The 18486-nt window shown below is 36.3% G+C and overlaps 2 protein-coding genes across 2 annotated transcripts; both read right to left on the bottom strand.

Moving 5' to 3' along the window:
• Positions 1-3248: 3248 nt before the first annotated feature.
• Positions 3249-6099, bottom strand: LOC131548791 (uncharacterized). The gene is made up of 6 exons (XM_058790403.1): positions 6069-6099; positions 5382-5580; positions 4307-5278; positions 4137-4197; positions 3920-3961; positions 3249-3654 (listed from the first exon to the last, which is right to left on the bottom strand). The coding sequence occupies exons 2-6, from the start codon at positions 5560-5562 to the stop codon at positions 3585-3587; spliced, it is 1326 nt and encodes a 441-aa protein (XP_058646386.1). The 5' UTR covers positions 5563-5580; positions 6069-6099; the 3' UTR covers positions 3249-3584.
• Positions 6100-7824: 1725 nt separating this feature from the next.
• LOC131549826 (uncharacterized) lies at positions 7825-11536 on the bottom strand. The gene is made up of 6 exons (XM_058792375.1): positions 11479-11536; positions 10420-10780; positions 9957-10337; positions 8638-8707; positions 8359-8394; positions 7825-8228 (listed from the first exon to the last, which is right to left on the bottom strand). Exons 1-6 carry the CDS (start codon positions 11497-11499, stop codon positions 8156-8158), a joined length of 942 nt encoding a protein of 313 aa, XP_058648358.1. The 5' UTR covers positions 11500-11536; the 3' UTR covers positions 7825-8155.
• Positions 11537-18486: the final 6950 nt, after the last annotated feature.

Raw genomic sequence — 18486 nt, forward strand, 5'->3', positions numbered from 1 at the left:
TAGCTGCCGATTACATCTACATAATTACAAACTGTAAGTACAGGCTGTTCCATAACTTAGTTACATGGTAAGTACATTTTGTTTTATGTAAGTACAACGGCTACTACTAAGTACTTAATTAGGTAATTACTCTGTATTATGACACCTTAAAATAAAGTGTTACCCTTTATTCTACATGACCTTATTCTAAATCCCTAATCCTACCCAATACCTAAACTACCTTACTAACTATTAATAAGCATCAAATTAGGAATTTATTGAGGTTAAAAGTCGTAGTTAATAGTGAATAAGTGTTCCCTATTCTAAAGTGTTACCGAAATTACTTCTTTAAAAAAACAAAGCAAAAAAAAAAAAAAAACATATATGGGTACAACGGGGCTAAAGGCGCCCCGGGGTAAAAGGCGCCTTTGATATTATTTTAATCTGAACCACTAGATGGCACAGAAACATGGCTCAGCACTTTCCAGATCATTTGCTTTTCAAGATGCACGTGTATATTTGTCTGATCCTTGACGCGATCGCGCGCAGCAGCGCAAAGTTGATTCTGTGCTTATTTGATCTAATCTTTTATGTTTTTTAAAATGTTGTAGATTTAAGTAGCAAATGAGAATCGCTAAAATTAATGCCTATATTTTGAGACAAAGGTCTTCTTTATGATTTTAGTTTAAGATAATTAAAGCAACAGTTTTTAAATAACGAAAAAGAATATGTAAAAGTATGGTATTTGAGGTAAAATGCGCCCCTCTAAATGCTAAAAGCCCACAGTAATTAACATGATAATTAATAGATCGCTGACTTTCCCATTTCTTGACATGACATGGTTAGATTCAGATGGTAAATATCATATATTATGTTGGGTGTCCATATTAGAGATAATCACCATGTTTAAAATGAAACCATCATATTTAAAAACATGATATTAATCATATATCATATAATACAATATCATTTGTTGTTACTACTGTAAATATATATTCAATTATTATTGGATCTCCTTCAATGCTTTCAGAATCTTTACTTATTAAAATGATTTTGTTTCTGTATTTTAAAATATATTTTTTTATATTAACATATTTTAATGACAGTATATTTATTGAACAAAAATTAATTATTTTGTTTTTCAAAATAAGCAGAAAATAGTTCAAACTTTGCTAAAGTGATTGTTTTGAACAAGTATTAACTTAGACATTATTTTAAAAAACATTATTTTAGCTGAAGTATTTGTATTAATACCATGGGCCTTTTACCCCATGCTGGTGGGCCTTTTACTTCGTGTGTGGGGTAAAAGGCACCCCTTGCCCCCTCATACATTTATAAGATTTTTAAACAAAATAAACAATGTGAATGATTTATTTTCACACAAAATCTGTTGCTCCATTAATGTTCAATACAACGTATATATTTTTTCTGCAATTATACATTTTAGGCACAGTGAATAGCACAATTTATCCCACACTCTCAGAAATAAAGGTACAAAAGCTGTCACTGGGGCAGTACCTTTTCAAAAGGTACATGTTTGTACCTAAAGGGTCCATTTTGGTACCTTAAAGGTACATATTAGTACTTAAAGTGTACATATTTGAACCTAATAGGTACAAAAGTGTACCTTTTGTAAAGGTACCTCCCCAGTGACAGCTTTTGTACCTTTATTTCTGAGAGTGTAAGGTGGGCCTTTAGCCCTTTTGTACCCTATATATATATATATATATATATATATATATATATATAAAATAAATATTACAGACCCCAAATGTTTGAACGCTAGATCTGTTGCTTGTTCAAAATGACCAGCAAAGCATATTCTGCCATTTTGAACACAGAACTTGCATTAAAACAGCTTGAAGAACCATAGTATTAAGAACCATAATTGAGTCTTACCAGATGTTTTTGTTGTTGGAAATTCAGATGAATGAGAGTAAAATGTTCCTCAGTCTTCACTGTCTTCTGTACTGTGACCCATCAGACTTATATATGTCAGAGTCGCCTCCACCTCCAGCTGCACCTGTGCTTTTGGTTCATTCTACAATTAATCCTCAGATAATTTTTTTTGCTTAATTTGTGTCAGAGAAGGATGGGCTCTCCCTGCTGAGGTTTGGTTCCTCCCAAGGTTTCTTCATAAACCCAAACCACACTGGGCAAATCCTTATTCATAAATGTTTAAAAAAAAAAAAAAAAATTCAGCCCATGTTTGCTGTAATGTGACATTCAGGTCATTTTAGCTTGTATTTTTTTTAAAATAATTTCCAGCTGTGAGTGATTCAGAAGCTGATGTGGCATGTGTGTGCATGTGCAGCACACAGATAACAGAGGTCAGAAATCGCTCTTTAAAGCTTTAAATCCTCGCTGTCTTTTGTTTGGGTGGATCTGTTGGCGGGGTGAACACGACAATTCCTTGTAAAGACTAAATGCTTTTGTGCAAAAGTGCTTTTTGGGCAAGGCGCTGACATTTAAATAGCGGTTTCTAGAAACTTGTAATGGTTTTAGTCAAGAAAATCAGTTCAGACAAGCTAATTAAGGATCATTTAGTAATTATGAATGATCCAAAAAGGACAATTCAAATCAGACTTGATCTTTTGCTTTGTCACACTAGATGATTTGCACCTTACATTAGTATGTCAAAGTCTCATTCAGTTTGCAAGTTTTTGTAGGAACGATGATGTTTTACTGGGAAAGATTAAAATTGAAGTTTTAAGTGTTTTTTGCATGCTTTTTAAAATACATGCTGATCCAAAGCTGCTTTGCAGAATATAATGTCAAAAACAACTGTTGGTTTGGGTGGATCAAGAAGAATCCTTGGGAGGAACCAGAGCTCAATTTTAGATATTGTACATTAACCTCAGTATTAATTATGGAATGAAGCAAAAGCACAGGTGCAGCTGCAGGTGGAGGAGATTCTAACATATATATAAGTCTGATGGGTCACAGTACAGAAGACAGTGAAGACTGAGGAACATTTATTAATTAATTAATTATTTTTTAAAATTTTTTTTATTAATATTGCAGGGGAAAGTGTACATCTAAAATGCATAGAATAATACAGATTGCAATAGATTTCAGACAGCAGCTGGTGATGGCTAAACTTTACCACCTGACTAACAAGTTTAGTTATTTAAACAATTTTTATATTATTTGTTTATTCTCTTTTCCTGCATGATGTATCATGAATATATGCATATATATGCAAACTATGTGGCTTCTTGTGGCTTTTTCATTTAAGGAAAAGAAAGAAAACTTTTTGAGTGGTTTGTTAATTTTATTTTTTTATGATAAAGTGACAGTATTTAAAAGCCCTCAGCAGCAGCACAATCATATTGGATTATACACTGATATATGTTTAGGTTTATACAGTGATATATGTTTAGAGATTCACAGTATTACAGTAATAAACTAAAGTGTCTTAATACACAAACTCCCTCTATTCAGACTCTCATTTAAACTCCCGCCACCATCATAATGACCTCATTACCATTCAATCAAAGACAGTTGCCATGGAAAGCATCAGACTGATGTGTGTGTGTGTGTGTGTGTGTAAGTAATGCAGCAGGAGGAAGATGAGTGAGTCTGCGCCGTCTGCGCTGTCTTTTTTAAACACAGTCAGCAAAGTAGTTCGGAGGAACGACAGAGTGACACTCCTTCACCAACATCGTCTCCACACTGTAACACATAGAGGACAGTCACACTTTCACACCTGATTTTATTCCTCAGGACTCGGATACATAATTATAATTACTGTGTGTTTGGCACATGTAGAAAAAAAACTTTAAAAAAAACTAAAGCTAAATAAAACACTTAAAAAAAAGTGTGTGTGTGTGTATATATTTCATTCAATGTATATTTAAATATTTAACATTTATGATTTTGTAGAACCATAAACTATACAACTGTAAAAATGTCACATGTATATATAAAAATAACTTACATCTTCTTAACATCAAATAGGATCTCTTTTGGTTTCGCTTTCCTGTTAAGAAATGACATATTTGTACTACTTTGTTATGTAATAGTTAAATCTCTTATGAAAGTGTGAACACTTTTGTGTTATCATGAAATCTAACATAAAAAAGCATATCCTCCTTTGAATTAATATATTAAAACAGCACTGGTAACTGAAGCAAGCATGAGTTTGTTGTGCTTACATGAAGTTCGCCAGGGTCTTCAGGCAGGCGATGTCATCGGTGATGTCATCGTCAGTCAAAGCTGGTTTGCAAAAAAAGAAAAAGAATTCAAAGCTCTTTTATTTGTTTTAAACGTTCACGTTATTGCTTGCTCTTTGAATTTTTACAGTGCAGTAACTAAAAACACTCACCAGAGCAGGTGATGTTGCAGGCGTTGAGCGATGGGATCATGCCGGAATCACAAGCCAGCTGATCACTGAGCTGAAACACACCGTACAGGTGCCCAACAACTTTAGCGGCTGGGGTCGGATGTGGATGCTGCGTTTCGTGGCCAGAGCCCTGGGGTCCTTTAGTGGGAGCCTGTGCGTAGGGCTTAGGTGGAGCTCCTGCTGGAGCCTGAGGTGGAATTCGAGATGATGGAACCTTGGGTGGAGATCCAGATGATGGAACCCTGGGAGGAGATCCAGATGATGGAACCTTTGGTGGAGATCCAGATGGTGGAACTTTAGGTGGAGATCCAGATGATGGAACCTTTGGTGGAGCTCCAGATGGTGGAACTTTAGGTGGAGATCCAGATGATGGAACCTTGGGAGGAGATCCAGATGGTGGAACTTTAGGTGGAGATCCAGATGATGGAATTTTGGGTGGAGATCCAGATGATGGAACCTTGGGTGGAGATCCAGATGATGGAACCTTTGGTGGAGCTCCAGATGGTGGAACTTTAGGTGGAGATCCAGATGATGGAACCTTGGGTGGAGATCCAGATGATGGAACCTTTGGTGGAGCTCCAGATGGTGGAACTTTAGGTGGAGATCCAGATGATGGAACCTTGGGTGGAGATCCAGATGGTGGAACTTTAGGTGGAGATCCAGATGATGGAACCTTGGGTGGAGATCCAGATGATGGAACCTTGGGTGGAGATCCAGATGATGGAACTTTAGGTGGAGATCCAGCAGGAGCCTGAGGTGGAAGTCGAGATGATGGAGCCTGAGGTGGACCTCTGCGTGGTGAAGCCTGAGGTAGAGCTCCAGATGATGGAGTTTGAGGTGGAATTTGGGATGCAACTTGAGTTGGGGCCTGTGCTGGCTTCATCTCCTCATTGTGGGCCATGATGTTTTTGACAAAGCTGGTGTTGAAGGCTGAGATGCTGGCCTTGCAGACAACTGCCTCAGAAAGGAAGAAAGACATAGATGAGGGTCACATAATCTGACATAAAACAGTGCAATTTGGCATCCTGAAGGGAGAAGTTGAAGGACAATATCTCACGTCTGGCGATGAGACTGTTCACAGTTATTGTCTCTTCCATGACGGTGATCTGCTGCAACTGAGCGGCATCCAGCTTCTCCTTCAGCTCACATTTATTCATAATCCGTCCCTCAGTCACACTGAATACCAGCAGAACCAGAGCCAACGTCGCCAGCATCTTCACTGGGTTTTTGCTCTTCATCTCTCTCTGTTTGGAAATCTGCAGATTACATGTGAGTTAATCCAGGGAACTCTGATTACATTTTGAAGTAGAGCCAATAACAGAATAACAGATTACAAGTATTCAGTGATTGTATATTTATGAATTAATGGATTAGGGGAGATGAAAATATCTGTAGTATTTATGATCATGCACAAAAAACATCTTTATATAAATAATTAAATATATATGCTAATTTAATAATATATTATATTACACAAAACAAATAATAAACAATTAAAACAAATAAATTCAATTTAGCAGATGCTTTCATCCAAAGTGACAATTATTTATTATAAATTTTTCTTATCATAATATATTTAAAAAAATTAATTAAATAAGACCATAATTTTAAACGAACACCAAAGTCAGTTACAGTCAGACAAATTGCTTTATTTTTTTACAATGACCAGCAGGGAACTGCTAATGATTAGTTTGGGCAAAAAACCATGAAATTTCACGAAGAACCAAATTGTAATGCATCTTACCAGAGGCTTTGTTGAGATGCTGCTTGTTGGAGAGTCTTCTGCAGCTTCAGTGTTTTTTTTTTGTGCTGTGGTGCATCTTATATATGTCCGACTGACCTCCACCTGCGCTGTTGGTCCATCCCATCATCACGAGGAGATCATATTCCTATGATGTCATTGCTCTGAAACAGACTGAAAACATCACAAATACTGGCCAGGAAGCTCAGGTTGTCATCCTTGTTATTATTTATTTGTTTATTTATTTGCTCGCTTTTTCTCCAGTGCTGTAAGTGAAGTGATGTGAAGCTCATGTTTTGATGCTTGGGTCTTTGTGCTCTGTTTGTCTTTAGACTATGATGTTCTGCAACACACTCACACACCCACAAACAGCAGCATTTCCAATTCAAATAGCTGAATGCCGCACTCATCTTCATCTACAGCCCACTACTTGTATAATGCTACTGCTGTGACTCTCTAAAGCCTTAAGTCTTTACTCTGTTTTGTTTGGGAGGCTCTGAAGTGATGACAATGCTTTTGGTCTAATTAAAGGATCATTTAGCAATTGTGAATTATGCAAAGTCAAATATGGTCTTCTGCATTGTCACACCAGATGTGTTTTGTGATCCAGAGTTTGTTCTCAGGAAACTTCTTTTTTATGCAGCTTTTCTGTTTAAGACAGATAAGCTTATTGTCATATGTGATTGAGCTTTCATTTTTACTTTTTAAAAGCTTCTTCACAGTGATGCCATAGAAGAACCATTTGTGGTTCCACAAAGAACCATTCAGTCAAAGGTTCTTTAAAGAACCATCTCTTTCTTACCTTTTTATAATCTGAAGAACCTTCTTTTTCCACAAAGAACCTTTTGTGAAACAGGAAGGTTCTTTATGGAACCATTTAGACAAAAAGGGTTCTTCTATGGCATCGTGAAACACGTATAGATGCATTACAGGGTCAATCTGACAAACTTTCACTGGACATTTTCTCTATTTCGGTCAGTATCTCTGTCCAAATCTCTGAGCTTCCCTGCGAGGGATTATTTGAGTGTATTCAAATAGCACACAAATACTTGGTTTGCTCGAAAATGCTTGCTTTGACCTTTGTGTGTTGTTGTTTCAACATGTAAATGTGAACTTCCCATGGCACAGGACAAATAATAATCATTTTAAGCACAATTTTAAGTATTATTCATCATATTCTTGTGAATATGTTATTTTATTATATATGCACACAGTTTATTTAATTTATATTTTTATTTCATATATATTAAATAATACATTTTTATATTCTATAATATATATTTATACATAATATATTTATATATTTTTTAAATAATGCAAAGAGCATACTGTGTACAAAGCAGATAGCATGGTTAGTATCATTCATTTGCTTATGTAATATATATCCATTGTAAAAGAAGGAACAGGCTTTACACAATGGATTTGGTTAAACTGAGTTTGTCTTTTATTGTGATTCATTGGGCCTTAGGGCAGGTGCACAAACAAAGAGGAAACATCAGACATAAACCAGCAGCATCACAAAAATAAATGGTTTGAGCTCTCTAAAAAATGAATAAAACATTTACTAAACAACGTACTTGTGGTTTAAATGTTGTAAAAGATCATTTTATGAGAATGCATGGCTACTTTTTGAATGGCTATTGGAGAAAGATGCTCTTTTTAGAGACAGATGGTGTATACACGACGTCTACCAGCAGAAGTTAAATAGACAATGCAAACCAGCTAAATCCTGACTTCCTGGATGGTGTAACACTTGCTTTGTAATAGATAGACATAAATGAACACGCTTCTAACTTTCACTCATGCAAACACCGATTTGTTGATGTTTTTATTGTGAAGACAGACTTAGACAAGTGTATTTTTTTATATATTTTTTTTATTTGCATTCTGAGCTATGCAATAGTACATGCAGCATAATCAAGGATATTTTGAGAACATTTTCCAGATACATTACAACGCAAAACTGAAGAGTGAAATACAAGGGTCTGAGAACTAATTCATGTGATCAGCAGTTCGTGTTGGATCTATTACAATAATGCATTGGGATGAAATTTGACAGAATATTCATGTCTGAAGAAACGCTGTATGTTTCAGGGACACTCAGCAAAGTACTGCGCAGGATTGACGTTGCGGCACTCGTTCACAGAGAGAATTACAAGTGGCCTATAAGACAACAAACACAATCTTGTTAAAAAAAAGGGTTACATCTTGCAAAGCTCATTGCTGCAGTTAAAAATATATTTCTAACCAGTATTTCTCTTGACTCATGCCAACTTTTAATTGTTTGACTTACTTGTTATTGGGTGGAGAAGCGAAGCCTGAAACCATGCTGTAAGAAAACAGGAACAGGAATATATTGAATATTTTGAATGTTTTATAATGAAGACTTTTGGCCTTTTACAATTACAATGCATTCATTTTGTAGATTCTAAATGACTGGTCATTGGCAGTGCTGCAAAAGTGATCTGACCTCAAAAGAGTCATGCAAATGAGCAGTGACAGAAGGTGGTGACTACCAATGAGAGTGTAGATGGTGATCATGTGATTAGCTGGACTAAAGATGATAACTTACCCATTTCTTGTGATGTCCAGCAGGGTCTTAAGGCATGCAATGTCATCCCTGATGTTATCATCAGTCAGAGCTTTAGAAGAGAAAATTTATGTTGCAAAAAATTAGATGTCACTTAAATTTGACGTGTACTATGATTATAAAATTGCGATGTGCAATAGTGTATATGGGATTAACTTTTTAAATGTTTTTGTTGAATTTGTGGCTAATTTGTACAGTGCCATTCATCTGTCTTTAAGGTTTAAGGTGGAGCTTCATGCTTCCTTTTTACCTCATTTTTTGTGTGTGTGTGGCAATCACACTGTACGGATTGTTACGAAATTTACACTTTGTAAGATTATTACACTTTCTCACAAGATTGGGTTGAATGTATTCAGTTTTTAGTTACTTTTGCAACCAGTCACACGAGACATAACTCAAATTGAATGGACTGTCGTTTTGAAATTGTGTTGAAACTACGTTATTGGAATCTATCAACACAAACTCACAGCAATATGTAACCAGTGCTGGGTAGATCACTTACAACTTGTGGTGTGTTACAGATTCCAAATTGCATGACAAAAATTGTAGTTAGTACTGAATCACACATTTTAGGTAATGTAATCTAACTACTTTTTGATTACTTTTATATTACTTTTGAACTAACTTGTTCATCACATTGATTTAAATAGGATAATCTTGTACCATATTATAAAAATATATTCCATTCGTTGTTATTAACAACATGAAGTGCATTAAACATTATATTACATCTAAGTTTACCAAACTGGCATTTGTGAAGGAAATGCAGGGGGTTTGTGAGTTTAACAAAAAGATAATTAAAATTATAGTTAAATTAAAATAAATCCTTTTAAAATTACAAAAAGCAATAAAGCACTCAATAAAAATATGAAGTATTATACCCGCTTACTAGCATGTCGTGTTACCATGTGAATAATAGGTAATCATGAAACCAATAAAGAAGTAACTGTAATCTGAGTATGAGTATTTTAAAATGTAATATAATTTTATTACATGTACCAAATTTTTGGAACCTGATTATGTAATCCAGATTACATTTAATCAGTTACTACCCAACACTATATGTAACTATTTGTATTTAAATGATTTGAATCTCATTCGTATGTCTTCGTACAATCTGCCTATATACAGTTAGGTTTAGGGGTGAAGCTTTGCGCTTCATTTTTTTCTTAAACAAACATTTCAAAGAAATCGCATTGTATGAATTTATACAGAAATCGCCACCTTATAAATTAGTTACATTTCTCATGAGATCGGGTTCATTCTATTCTGTTAGTAATCACTTTTGTAACGTGACCTACCTCTGCAGTTCAATTTGCAGATGTTTAGACTCTGGCCGGATCCGGAATCGCAGGCCACGCGGTCGCTCAACTGGAAGATTCCAAACAGTCTTGTGGCTGGACCAGGCCTTGCAGTGACATTCTCCTCGGAACTCTCGGAACTCTCGGAACTGGAACTGTCGTCAGCTGGCCGTCTGAGTGCCGCAACATGGGATCTCTTTCCCCTTCCGCCAGGACGACCAGGTCTTCCTCCGGGACGACCAGGTCTTCCCCCTGGTCTTTCATTGGGTCGTGGTCTGAGAGGGGGTCTCACTGGGGGTCTCACTGGAGGTCTGGGGTCTTCTTGAACGGTGGTGACCAGGCTGGTGTCGAAGTTCGACACACGCTCCACAGAACAAACGACTGAAAGAAAGACAGAAACACTCTTGGCTTACATTTGTATCATTACTTGTCAACTGACAACGTTTACCCTCACAGCACTTACTTTGGGCGATGAGCGAATTTGCAGTTGTATTTCCAGGCACAGTTGTATTTCCAGGCACAGTCACGTTTCCAGGCACAGTTACATTGCCAGGCACAGTCACGTTTCCAGGCACAGTTACATTTCCAGACACAGTTACATTGCCAGGCACAGACACGTTTCCAGGCACAGTCACGTTTCCAGGCCCAGTCACTCTTCCAGGCCCATTAGTGACAGTTGCAGGCCCATTTCCTCCTTGATTTCTCCCCAGTGCCGCTTCGAGTTGGGACTTCAGCTCACATTTACTGAGAATCCGTCCCTCACTTGCACTGGAGACCAGAAGAACCAGAGCCAACACGGCCAACATCTTCACCTTCATCTTTCTCTGGAGATTAAACACAGAGCAATGGAAAAATCCAAATTAAACAATCGTAATCTGCAGTTTACCACAGAAAACGGTCTGTTCTCTTCATACAGTGCTTGCAATGAAGGAACATAATCACTAATGCATCCAGCAATCTTCTGGAATTGTTCTCAGGAAAAAATGTGCAAAGAATTGTACCTTTAGCTTGTAATTGGGTTAATACTTGGTCTTGACCACCCAGACTTTAGCCTTGGAAAACTGTCAGAAAAAGTGCTTGTCACTGGGTCAGTAGGGACATCTTTGTACCTTATTCCCTCCTACAAGTTTCACAGTGGTACCTTAAAGATATATATTACCATTTTAAGGTACTAATATGAACATTTAATGGGCAGATAACGTACAAAGATGCCTTTTAAAGGGTATCAGCCCAGTGACAAGAAATTTTTCTGACAGTTTTCCAAGGCTAAGGTTTGGGTGGTCAAGATCAAGTAGATTATTAAAATTGCAAACATGCTTTTTAAAAAAAATTTTTTTTATTACCATGCTCTTTAGAAATGCAATTGGTAAACACTTTGCATTAGGTCTTCTACAACCAAATGGCTCATTATTCTTGCATATTTTGATACAGTTATAAAATGATGCAGTAGCATTTTAGTCTAGCAGATAAATGAGCAATATTGATAAAGCATTTTATAAAATGAGTTCAAAAGTGATTTTACCGGAGATGCTTCGACTGTCATAGATGTAGGTATAGTCTTCAGTCTTGCTTTGAGCTGGTGTTTGTTTCCAGCACCCGCTGTGTGCTGAACGGACGAGCATGGGGATTTTTATACTGAATTTGATGTGATGACCTCACCGCATCAAACTCACTAAACCTGTTGAAGAACCACTACATGTCTCAGATTCCAAAGACAAATTGTATGTATTGCATCATACTTTTTGAAACACCTCCTTATCTGGTGTGTCTGATGTGATGTAACATTACAGAGACGCTCAGGTGGAGGTGAGTCAGGTTTTGCTTCGTCACTTTTTCCTCTCGCCATTTCAACTATTTTTAAACTGTGACTATGTAATTTTGAGATCTTTTTTGTGTGCCAAGTTCCTGGTGGATGACGCAGACTCAGTGGCTCTGCAAATAAATTCAACATTTCTTGTTTTTTATTATTATTATTATTTATTAGTATCTTGTTTTACATTTTAATTTCAAAAGGTTACCACTGAACTTAAGAACTCAAATATCTTTTATTTTTCTTGATGTCAAAAGTTGAGCTGTCAGTGTAATATAAGTGTATTATTATTATTATTATTTTAGTAGTGTCAATCAAGTTTGGTGTGCTGTTATTACACAAAAAACATGCAATTTCTCAAGTTTAATATGTTTTGTGCAATGATATTCAAAATGTTTCAGGGTTAAATGTTATGGGTTGAACATCAATGCAAAAATGAAGAATAATGGCTTTAACTATAGCAAATTTCAATGCAAACTTTAGATTTTTTTTATTTAAAAATATATAAATAAGTGAACAGACATCACAGATTTTTTCTTTTCTTTTTTTTGCGTTCATTTATTTATTTTCAAATACAACCCGAATTCCGGAAATGTTGGGACGTTTTTTAAATTTGAATAAAATTATTTTCAACTAAAAGACTTTCAAATAACATGAGCCAATATTTTATTCACAATAGAACATAGATAACATTAATGTTTAAACTGAGAAATTTTACAATTTTATGCACAAAATGAGCTTATTTCAAATTTGATTCCTGCTACAGGTCTCAAAATAGTTGGGACGGGGGCATGTTTACCATGGTGTAGCATCTCCTCTTCTTTTCAAAACAGTTTGAAGACGTCTGGGCATCGAGGTTATGAGTTTCTGGAGTTTTGGTGTTGGAATTTGGTCCCATTCTTGCCTGATATAGGTTTCCAGCTGCTGAAGAGTTTGTGGTCGTCTTTGACGTATTTTTTATTTAATGATGCGCCAAATGTTCTCTATAGGTGAAATATCTGGACTGCAGGGAGGCCAATTCAGCACCCAGACTCTTCTACTACGAAGCCATGCTGTTGTAATAGCTGCAGTATGTGCTTTTGCATTGTCCTGCTGAAATACACAAGGCCTTCCCTGAAATAGACGTCATCTGGAGGGGAGCATATGTTGCTCTAAAACCGTTGCTCTAAAACAAACTCTTTGGCCACAGCCATATCACCCTGCAGCCCAAGACCGGTTGCCCATGGAAGCTAAGCAGGGCTGAGCCTGGTCAGTACCTGGATGGGAGACCTCCTGGGAAAACTAGGTTGCTGTTGGAAGAGGTGTTAGTGAGGCCAGCAGGGGGTGCTCACCCTGCAGTCTGTGTGGGTCCTAATGCCCCAGTATAGTGACGGGGACACTATACTGTAAAAAAAGCACCGTCTTTCGGATGAGACGTTAAACCGAGGTCCTGACTCTCTGTGGTCATTAAAAATCCCATGACACTCATCGTAAAGAGTAGGGGTGTAACCCCGGTGTCCTGGCCAAATTCCCTCCACTGGCCCTTGTCTATCATGGCTTCCCAATAATCCCCATCCACTTGATTGGCTCTATGACTCTCTCTCCTCTCCACCTGTAGCTGGTGTGTGGTGAGCGCACTGGTGCCGTTGTCCTGTGGCTGCCGTCGCATCATCCAAGTGGATGCTGCACACTGGTGGTGGTTGAGGAGAGACCCCCCACATGATTGTAAAGTGCTTTGGGTGTATTGCAATACACATTAAAGCGCTATATAAATGCCTCATTCATTCATTCATATATACCTTTCAGCATTCATAGTGCCTTCCAAAACATGCAAGCTGCCCATACCGTATGCACTTATGCACCCCCATACCATCAGAGATGCTGGCTTTTGAACTGAACGCTGATAACACGCTGGAAGGTCTCCCTCCTCTTTAGCCCGGAGGACACGGTGTCTGTGATTTACAACAAGAATGTCAAATTTGGACTCGTCTGACCATAAAACACTTTTCTGATTTGAAACAGTCCATTTTAAATGAGCCTTGGCCCACAGGACACGACGGCGCTTCTGGACCAAGTCCACATATGACTTCCTTTTTGCATGATAGAGCTATAGTTGGCATCTGCAGATGGCACGGCGGATTGTGTTTACCGACGGTGGTTTCTGGAAGTATTCCTGGGCCCATTTAGTAATGTCAATGACAGAATCATGCCGAGGAGTGATGCAGTGTCGTCTGAGGGCCTGAAGACAACGGACATCCAACAAAGGTCTTCGGCCTTGTCCCTTACGCACAGAGATTTCTCCAGTTTCTCTGAATCTTTTGATGATGTTATACACCGTAGATGATGAGATTTGCAAAGCCTTTGCAATTTGACGTTGAGGAACATTGTTTTTAAAGTATTCCACAATCTTTTTACGCACACTTTCACAGATTGGCGAGCCTCTGTCCATCTTTATTTCTGAGAGACTCTGCCTCTCTAAGAGATCCCTTTTTTAGCTAATCATGTTACAGACCTGATGTCAATTAACTTAATTAGTTGCTAGATGTTCTTCCAGCTGAATCTTTTCAAAATTTCTTGCTTTTTCAGCCCTTTGTTGCCCCCGTGCCAACTTTTTTGAGACCTGTAGCAGGCATCAAATTTGAAATGAGCTCATTTAGTGGATAAAAGTGTAAAATTTCTCCGTTTAAACATTTGTTATGTTCTCTATGTTTTATTGTGAATAAAAAATTGGCTCATGTGATTTTAATGTCTTTTAGTTTTCATTTTATTCAAATTAAAAAATGTCCCAACATTTCCGGAATTTGGGTTGTAACAGTTTATTTATATACTACCATTCAAAAGATTGGGGTAAGTTTTTTTTTCCCCCATGGATGGTATACATCCATATGCATCTGTGTAAAGAGAAATCTGTAATTGTGTGGCGTTTGCTCGGTAGTCATTGATTTACTGACCAATTTTGGTTGTGGTGTTCAAAGGCTTTCTACCATTCACTCATGCAAAAACTGATTTATTGATGTCTTTGTAGTTTATAGTGAAGACAGGATTAGAAAAACACCTCTTTTATGAATATTGTTTTATTTGTAGTCTGAGGTATGCTGTTGTACAGGTAGAAGCAGACATCAGCACAATTCTGGCTATTTTCCAGGTTTATTATTCAATTACAACTCAGGAGTGAAATACAAGAGATGTAGAAGTCTGAGATCTGATCATTTCAGCTACGTTTTGTGACCAGTAGTGCCCCTGATCCCCTTTTAACAGCCAATTAACCATCAAGTGTATTATAGTAATGCATTTGTATGAAACTGGCAGCACTTGTCCACACAAATCATGTGCAGCCTAAAAGACAATAAACACGATCTTGTGAAACAAGTTTTACATCTTGCAAAGCTTATTGCTGTAGTTTATTATTATTTTAACATGTTGTTTAACATGTTGATGCTACTGTAAACACAGGAGCACACAATTTATTTAATTTTACATGAGCAATTGCTGTCACGGTGCACACAGCAGGGAGGAACGAGGAACACGCAGACAAGGAGTAACTTCAAAATAATAGTCTTTAATGAGGACATCAGGACAGGGCAAGACAAGGCAAGGCAGACACGGACAGGAACACCGGGGAATAACGAGTAGACCAGACAAAAACTAACTAAACAGGCAGGAACTAAATACACATGACAATTACTGATAATTAGACGAAACACGGCTGGACAAGACTTAACTAATAATCACACTTAACAAGGACAGGAACAAGACCAAATATGGACACAAGAGGCGGGAACACATGACACACACGACAGAGGACGTGACAATTGCCTTCTGAATGGAATGGAATTTTTATTGTGATTAACTCACAATTGACTCCAGTTCATTTTGAAGTTAGCACGTTGCTTAATGAGATACTTTGGTAACACTTTACAATAAGGTTCATTAGTTAAACATTAGTTAATGTATTAACTAACATGAACTAACCATGAGCAATACATTTGTTACTGTATTTACTAATCTTCGCTAACGTTAGTTAATAAAAATACAGATGTTCATTGTTAGTTCATGTTAGTTCACAGTGCATTACCTAATGTTAACAAGATTTTAATAATGTATTATTAAATGTTGAAATTAACATTAACAAAGATTAATAAACGCTGTATAAGTGCAGTTCATTATTAGTTCATGTTAACTAATGTAGTTAACTAATGAACCTTATTGTAAAGTGTTACAGATACTTTAATATTATATTAGAAGCCATATGGAAAAAAATACATATTTTCAGATATCAAATATATTTGAAATATAGTTTAAAATATTGCTAACATTAATAGTAAATATATTTACAAAAAGATATTTCAGATTCTTTTTAAAGAAATTAACACTTTTATTCAGCAAGAATTGAGAGTAAAGACATTTATGTTACAAAATATATATTTTTAACAGTAAAATAAATGTAGCCTTACTGAGCAAAAGATACTTCTTTTAACTACTTAAAAAAATCTTAATTATTCCAAACTTCTGACTGGTAGTGAAAATACTGATACAAAGACTGTAACTGTGTGATAAAAAAGAATTTTATGATTATACATTCATTAAAAAAAAAAAAACTGTATTCATTCAAATGTATTGTACTGATGATGAATAGGGAAAGTCCAGACTGTGTGTTGCATGTATAGTGGGTGGACTGGTATTGCACACCTGTGGTTGGATTCCTGTTATGTAATTTTAGCCGGACTGCCAAAAAGTTTCGGCAATAATTAATAACCAAACAGACGCAATGTTGTGCTGTTACAGAGCTGTTTTAGAGTATTTGACAGAGTGACGCTATTCAGCTAAACGATACTATGATGCATTTCTATAATAAGGCTTTCAATCTCTGTTTAGTTCTGCAAAACGCATATTCCTTCAAATATGCAGATACCCACAAAAGTATTTTAAACTCTGTACACAGTGGCTCAAAAAAGTAATTAGACACTTCACTTTATCACATTAGACGCAAAATATCAAACTAAGTCACTGTCCACTTTCTGTTACTTTTAACCAGTTTGAGGTCATTTTTTGCGATTGCATAAGTTCATCATGTTAACATATGAACACGTTTAATTTTAATTTAAGGTGAAGTTTTACTAATTTTGTTGTGTTTTTTCATTTTTAGTATTTTTATTTTAAAATATGTCTATAGTTTTTATTAATCTTTTTTTTTTTTACTTTTAGTTTTTTATTACATCAAGTTAAACTAAAAATATGAGAAATGTTGCTTTGCAGTTAGCTGAAGTAAAAAAGTTTAAGCTTTTTAATATTTATTTCAGTTAAGCTTTTTTATGTTGTTATTTTTAGTTAACTATGGTTAAAAATTATGGTTAAAAGATTCAACTTATTTTAAAGGCGCTTGTGTTTCTGGTTTGTTAATGGCATTTTTAAGTGTGACTTAAGTGCCCAAATACTTTTACATTCAATTGGATCTGTTATTAAATATCCTAATTGCTCTTTTGTTGATTTTGATTGAATATCAGAGACGGCCCATTTGACAATTGTCTGACAATGAAAACGTAAATTGTTCTGCGTCTCTAAAGCGAGGTATCAGTTTGCAGGACGTGAAGACGGGTCTGAAGAGTTTGAGCTATTTTTGAAGTGAACACAAGATGAATGTCAGCATGACTCAGCATGACAGCATAAATTTCAGCCTCTCACGACTGAGATTAACTATATCTAATAGATAAATATGATGAAATATGTCTCCCACATATGGCCTTTTTCAAATAAAGTTTGAAAGGCAGGTGGAGATCACTGCTCACTTGTTAGTTACTCATTTCTTTGATCGTCTAATGAATTGCATTGGGATATTTAAATATTTACATATAGCTACTGCATTTAACCGATGTATGATGCTATTCTATTGTTGTACTTTGAGGTAAATCTAAACCAACACAACTGCACAGATCAGTCAGCTTAACGTAATCACCCAAGTCTTTACAAAGCGATTCACGTGAAACTCACTGACATTTGTACTTGAGGTTTCACACGGAGTGCTACTTTTACTGTTAAAGGCAAATCATTACAGAAGTGCATGAAATATGTGTGTCTTTCAGTTCTTGGTTGTGTGCCAGTAGAAAATACTTTCAAATGCATGCTTTACATGACTGTAAAGCATGCATTTGTGTGATTACATTTCATCAAAAGAATGTTTTTTTTTCCTCAATCGAAAGGTTTTGATTGCAATCTCTGCTGCTGCTCCAGCGGCTCTGGATGTGCACTCAGTGTGAACTTCTGGAAATCAGCGCCTGTGTAAAAACAGCACAGAATATTACCATGAAGTCACATGCTGCAACCGATGGTCCGTTTTTGTCATTTCGTCCACTCTGAGCTGCTAAAATCCTCATGTTTCAGACTAGTGTTTCATGCAACATGTGTGATGTAATTTCGTCATGTTGATAGAGAATCTCTTCAAGGTACGGTGATTTTGTGGCATGATCTGCTGCATTCAAGCACAAAACCACTGCCACAGTGTCTGAAAACAAATTATTTGTATAAGTATTTTACCCTAAAATAAAAATATCACCACCATCATGTTTTATCATCAAGTTTCCAATAAAGCTGTCTACAGATTGTCAAGCTCTGAAAAAAAATCTAAATTACAATTTCTTATGTTTCCAGAAGACATGACAGGCCAAAGTAAACAACAACTCAACAACAACTCGAAATTCAAGCAATTATATGGCTTTCAAATCAGTGTTATTTTTGATATACTAT

This window comes from Onychostoma macrolepis, chromosome 01, assembly GCF_012432095.1.
Source record: "Onychostoma macrolepis isolate SWU-2019 chromosome 01, ASM1243209v1, whole genome shotgun sequence".
Classification (NCBI taxonomy): Eukaryota; Metazoa; Chordata; class Actinopteri; order Cypriniformes; family Cyprinidae; genus Onychostoma; species Onychostoma macrolepis.

Coding starts and splice junctions, on each gene's coding strand:
- LOC131549826 (XM_058792375.1), bottom strand. CDS start 11,499: ATGACAGTCGAAGCATCTCCG. Junction 10,781..11,478: donor TGACAGTCGAAGCATCTCCG/GTAAAATCACTT, acceptor TTTAATCTCCAG/AGAAAGATGAAGGTGAAGAT. Junction 10,338..10,419: donor AAATTCGCTCATCGCCCAAA/GTAAGTGCTGTG, acceptor TCTTTCTTTCAG/TCGTTTGTTCTGTGGAGCGT.
- LOC131548791 (XM_058790403.1), bottom strand. CDS start 5,562: ATGAAGAGCAAAAACCCAGTGAAGATGCTGGCGACGTTGGCTCTGGTT. Junction 5,279..5,381: donor GAACAGTCTCATCGCCAGAC/GTGAGATATTGT, acceptor TTTCTGAGGCAG/TTGTCTGCAAGGCCAGCATC. Junction 3,962..4,136: donor AAGACCCTGGCGAACTTCAT/GTAAGCACAACA, acceptor ATTTCTTAACAG/GAAAGCGAAACCAAAAGAGA.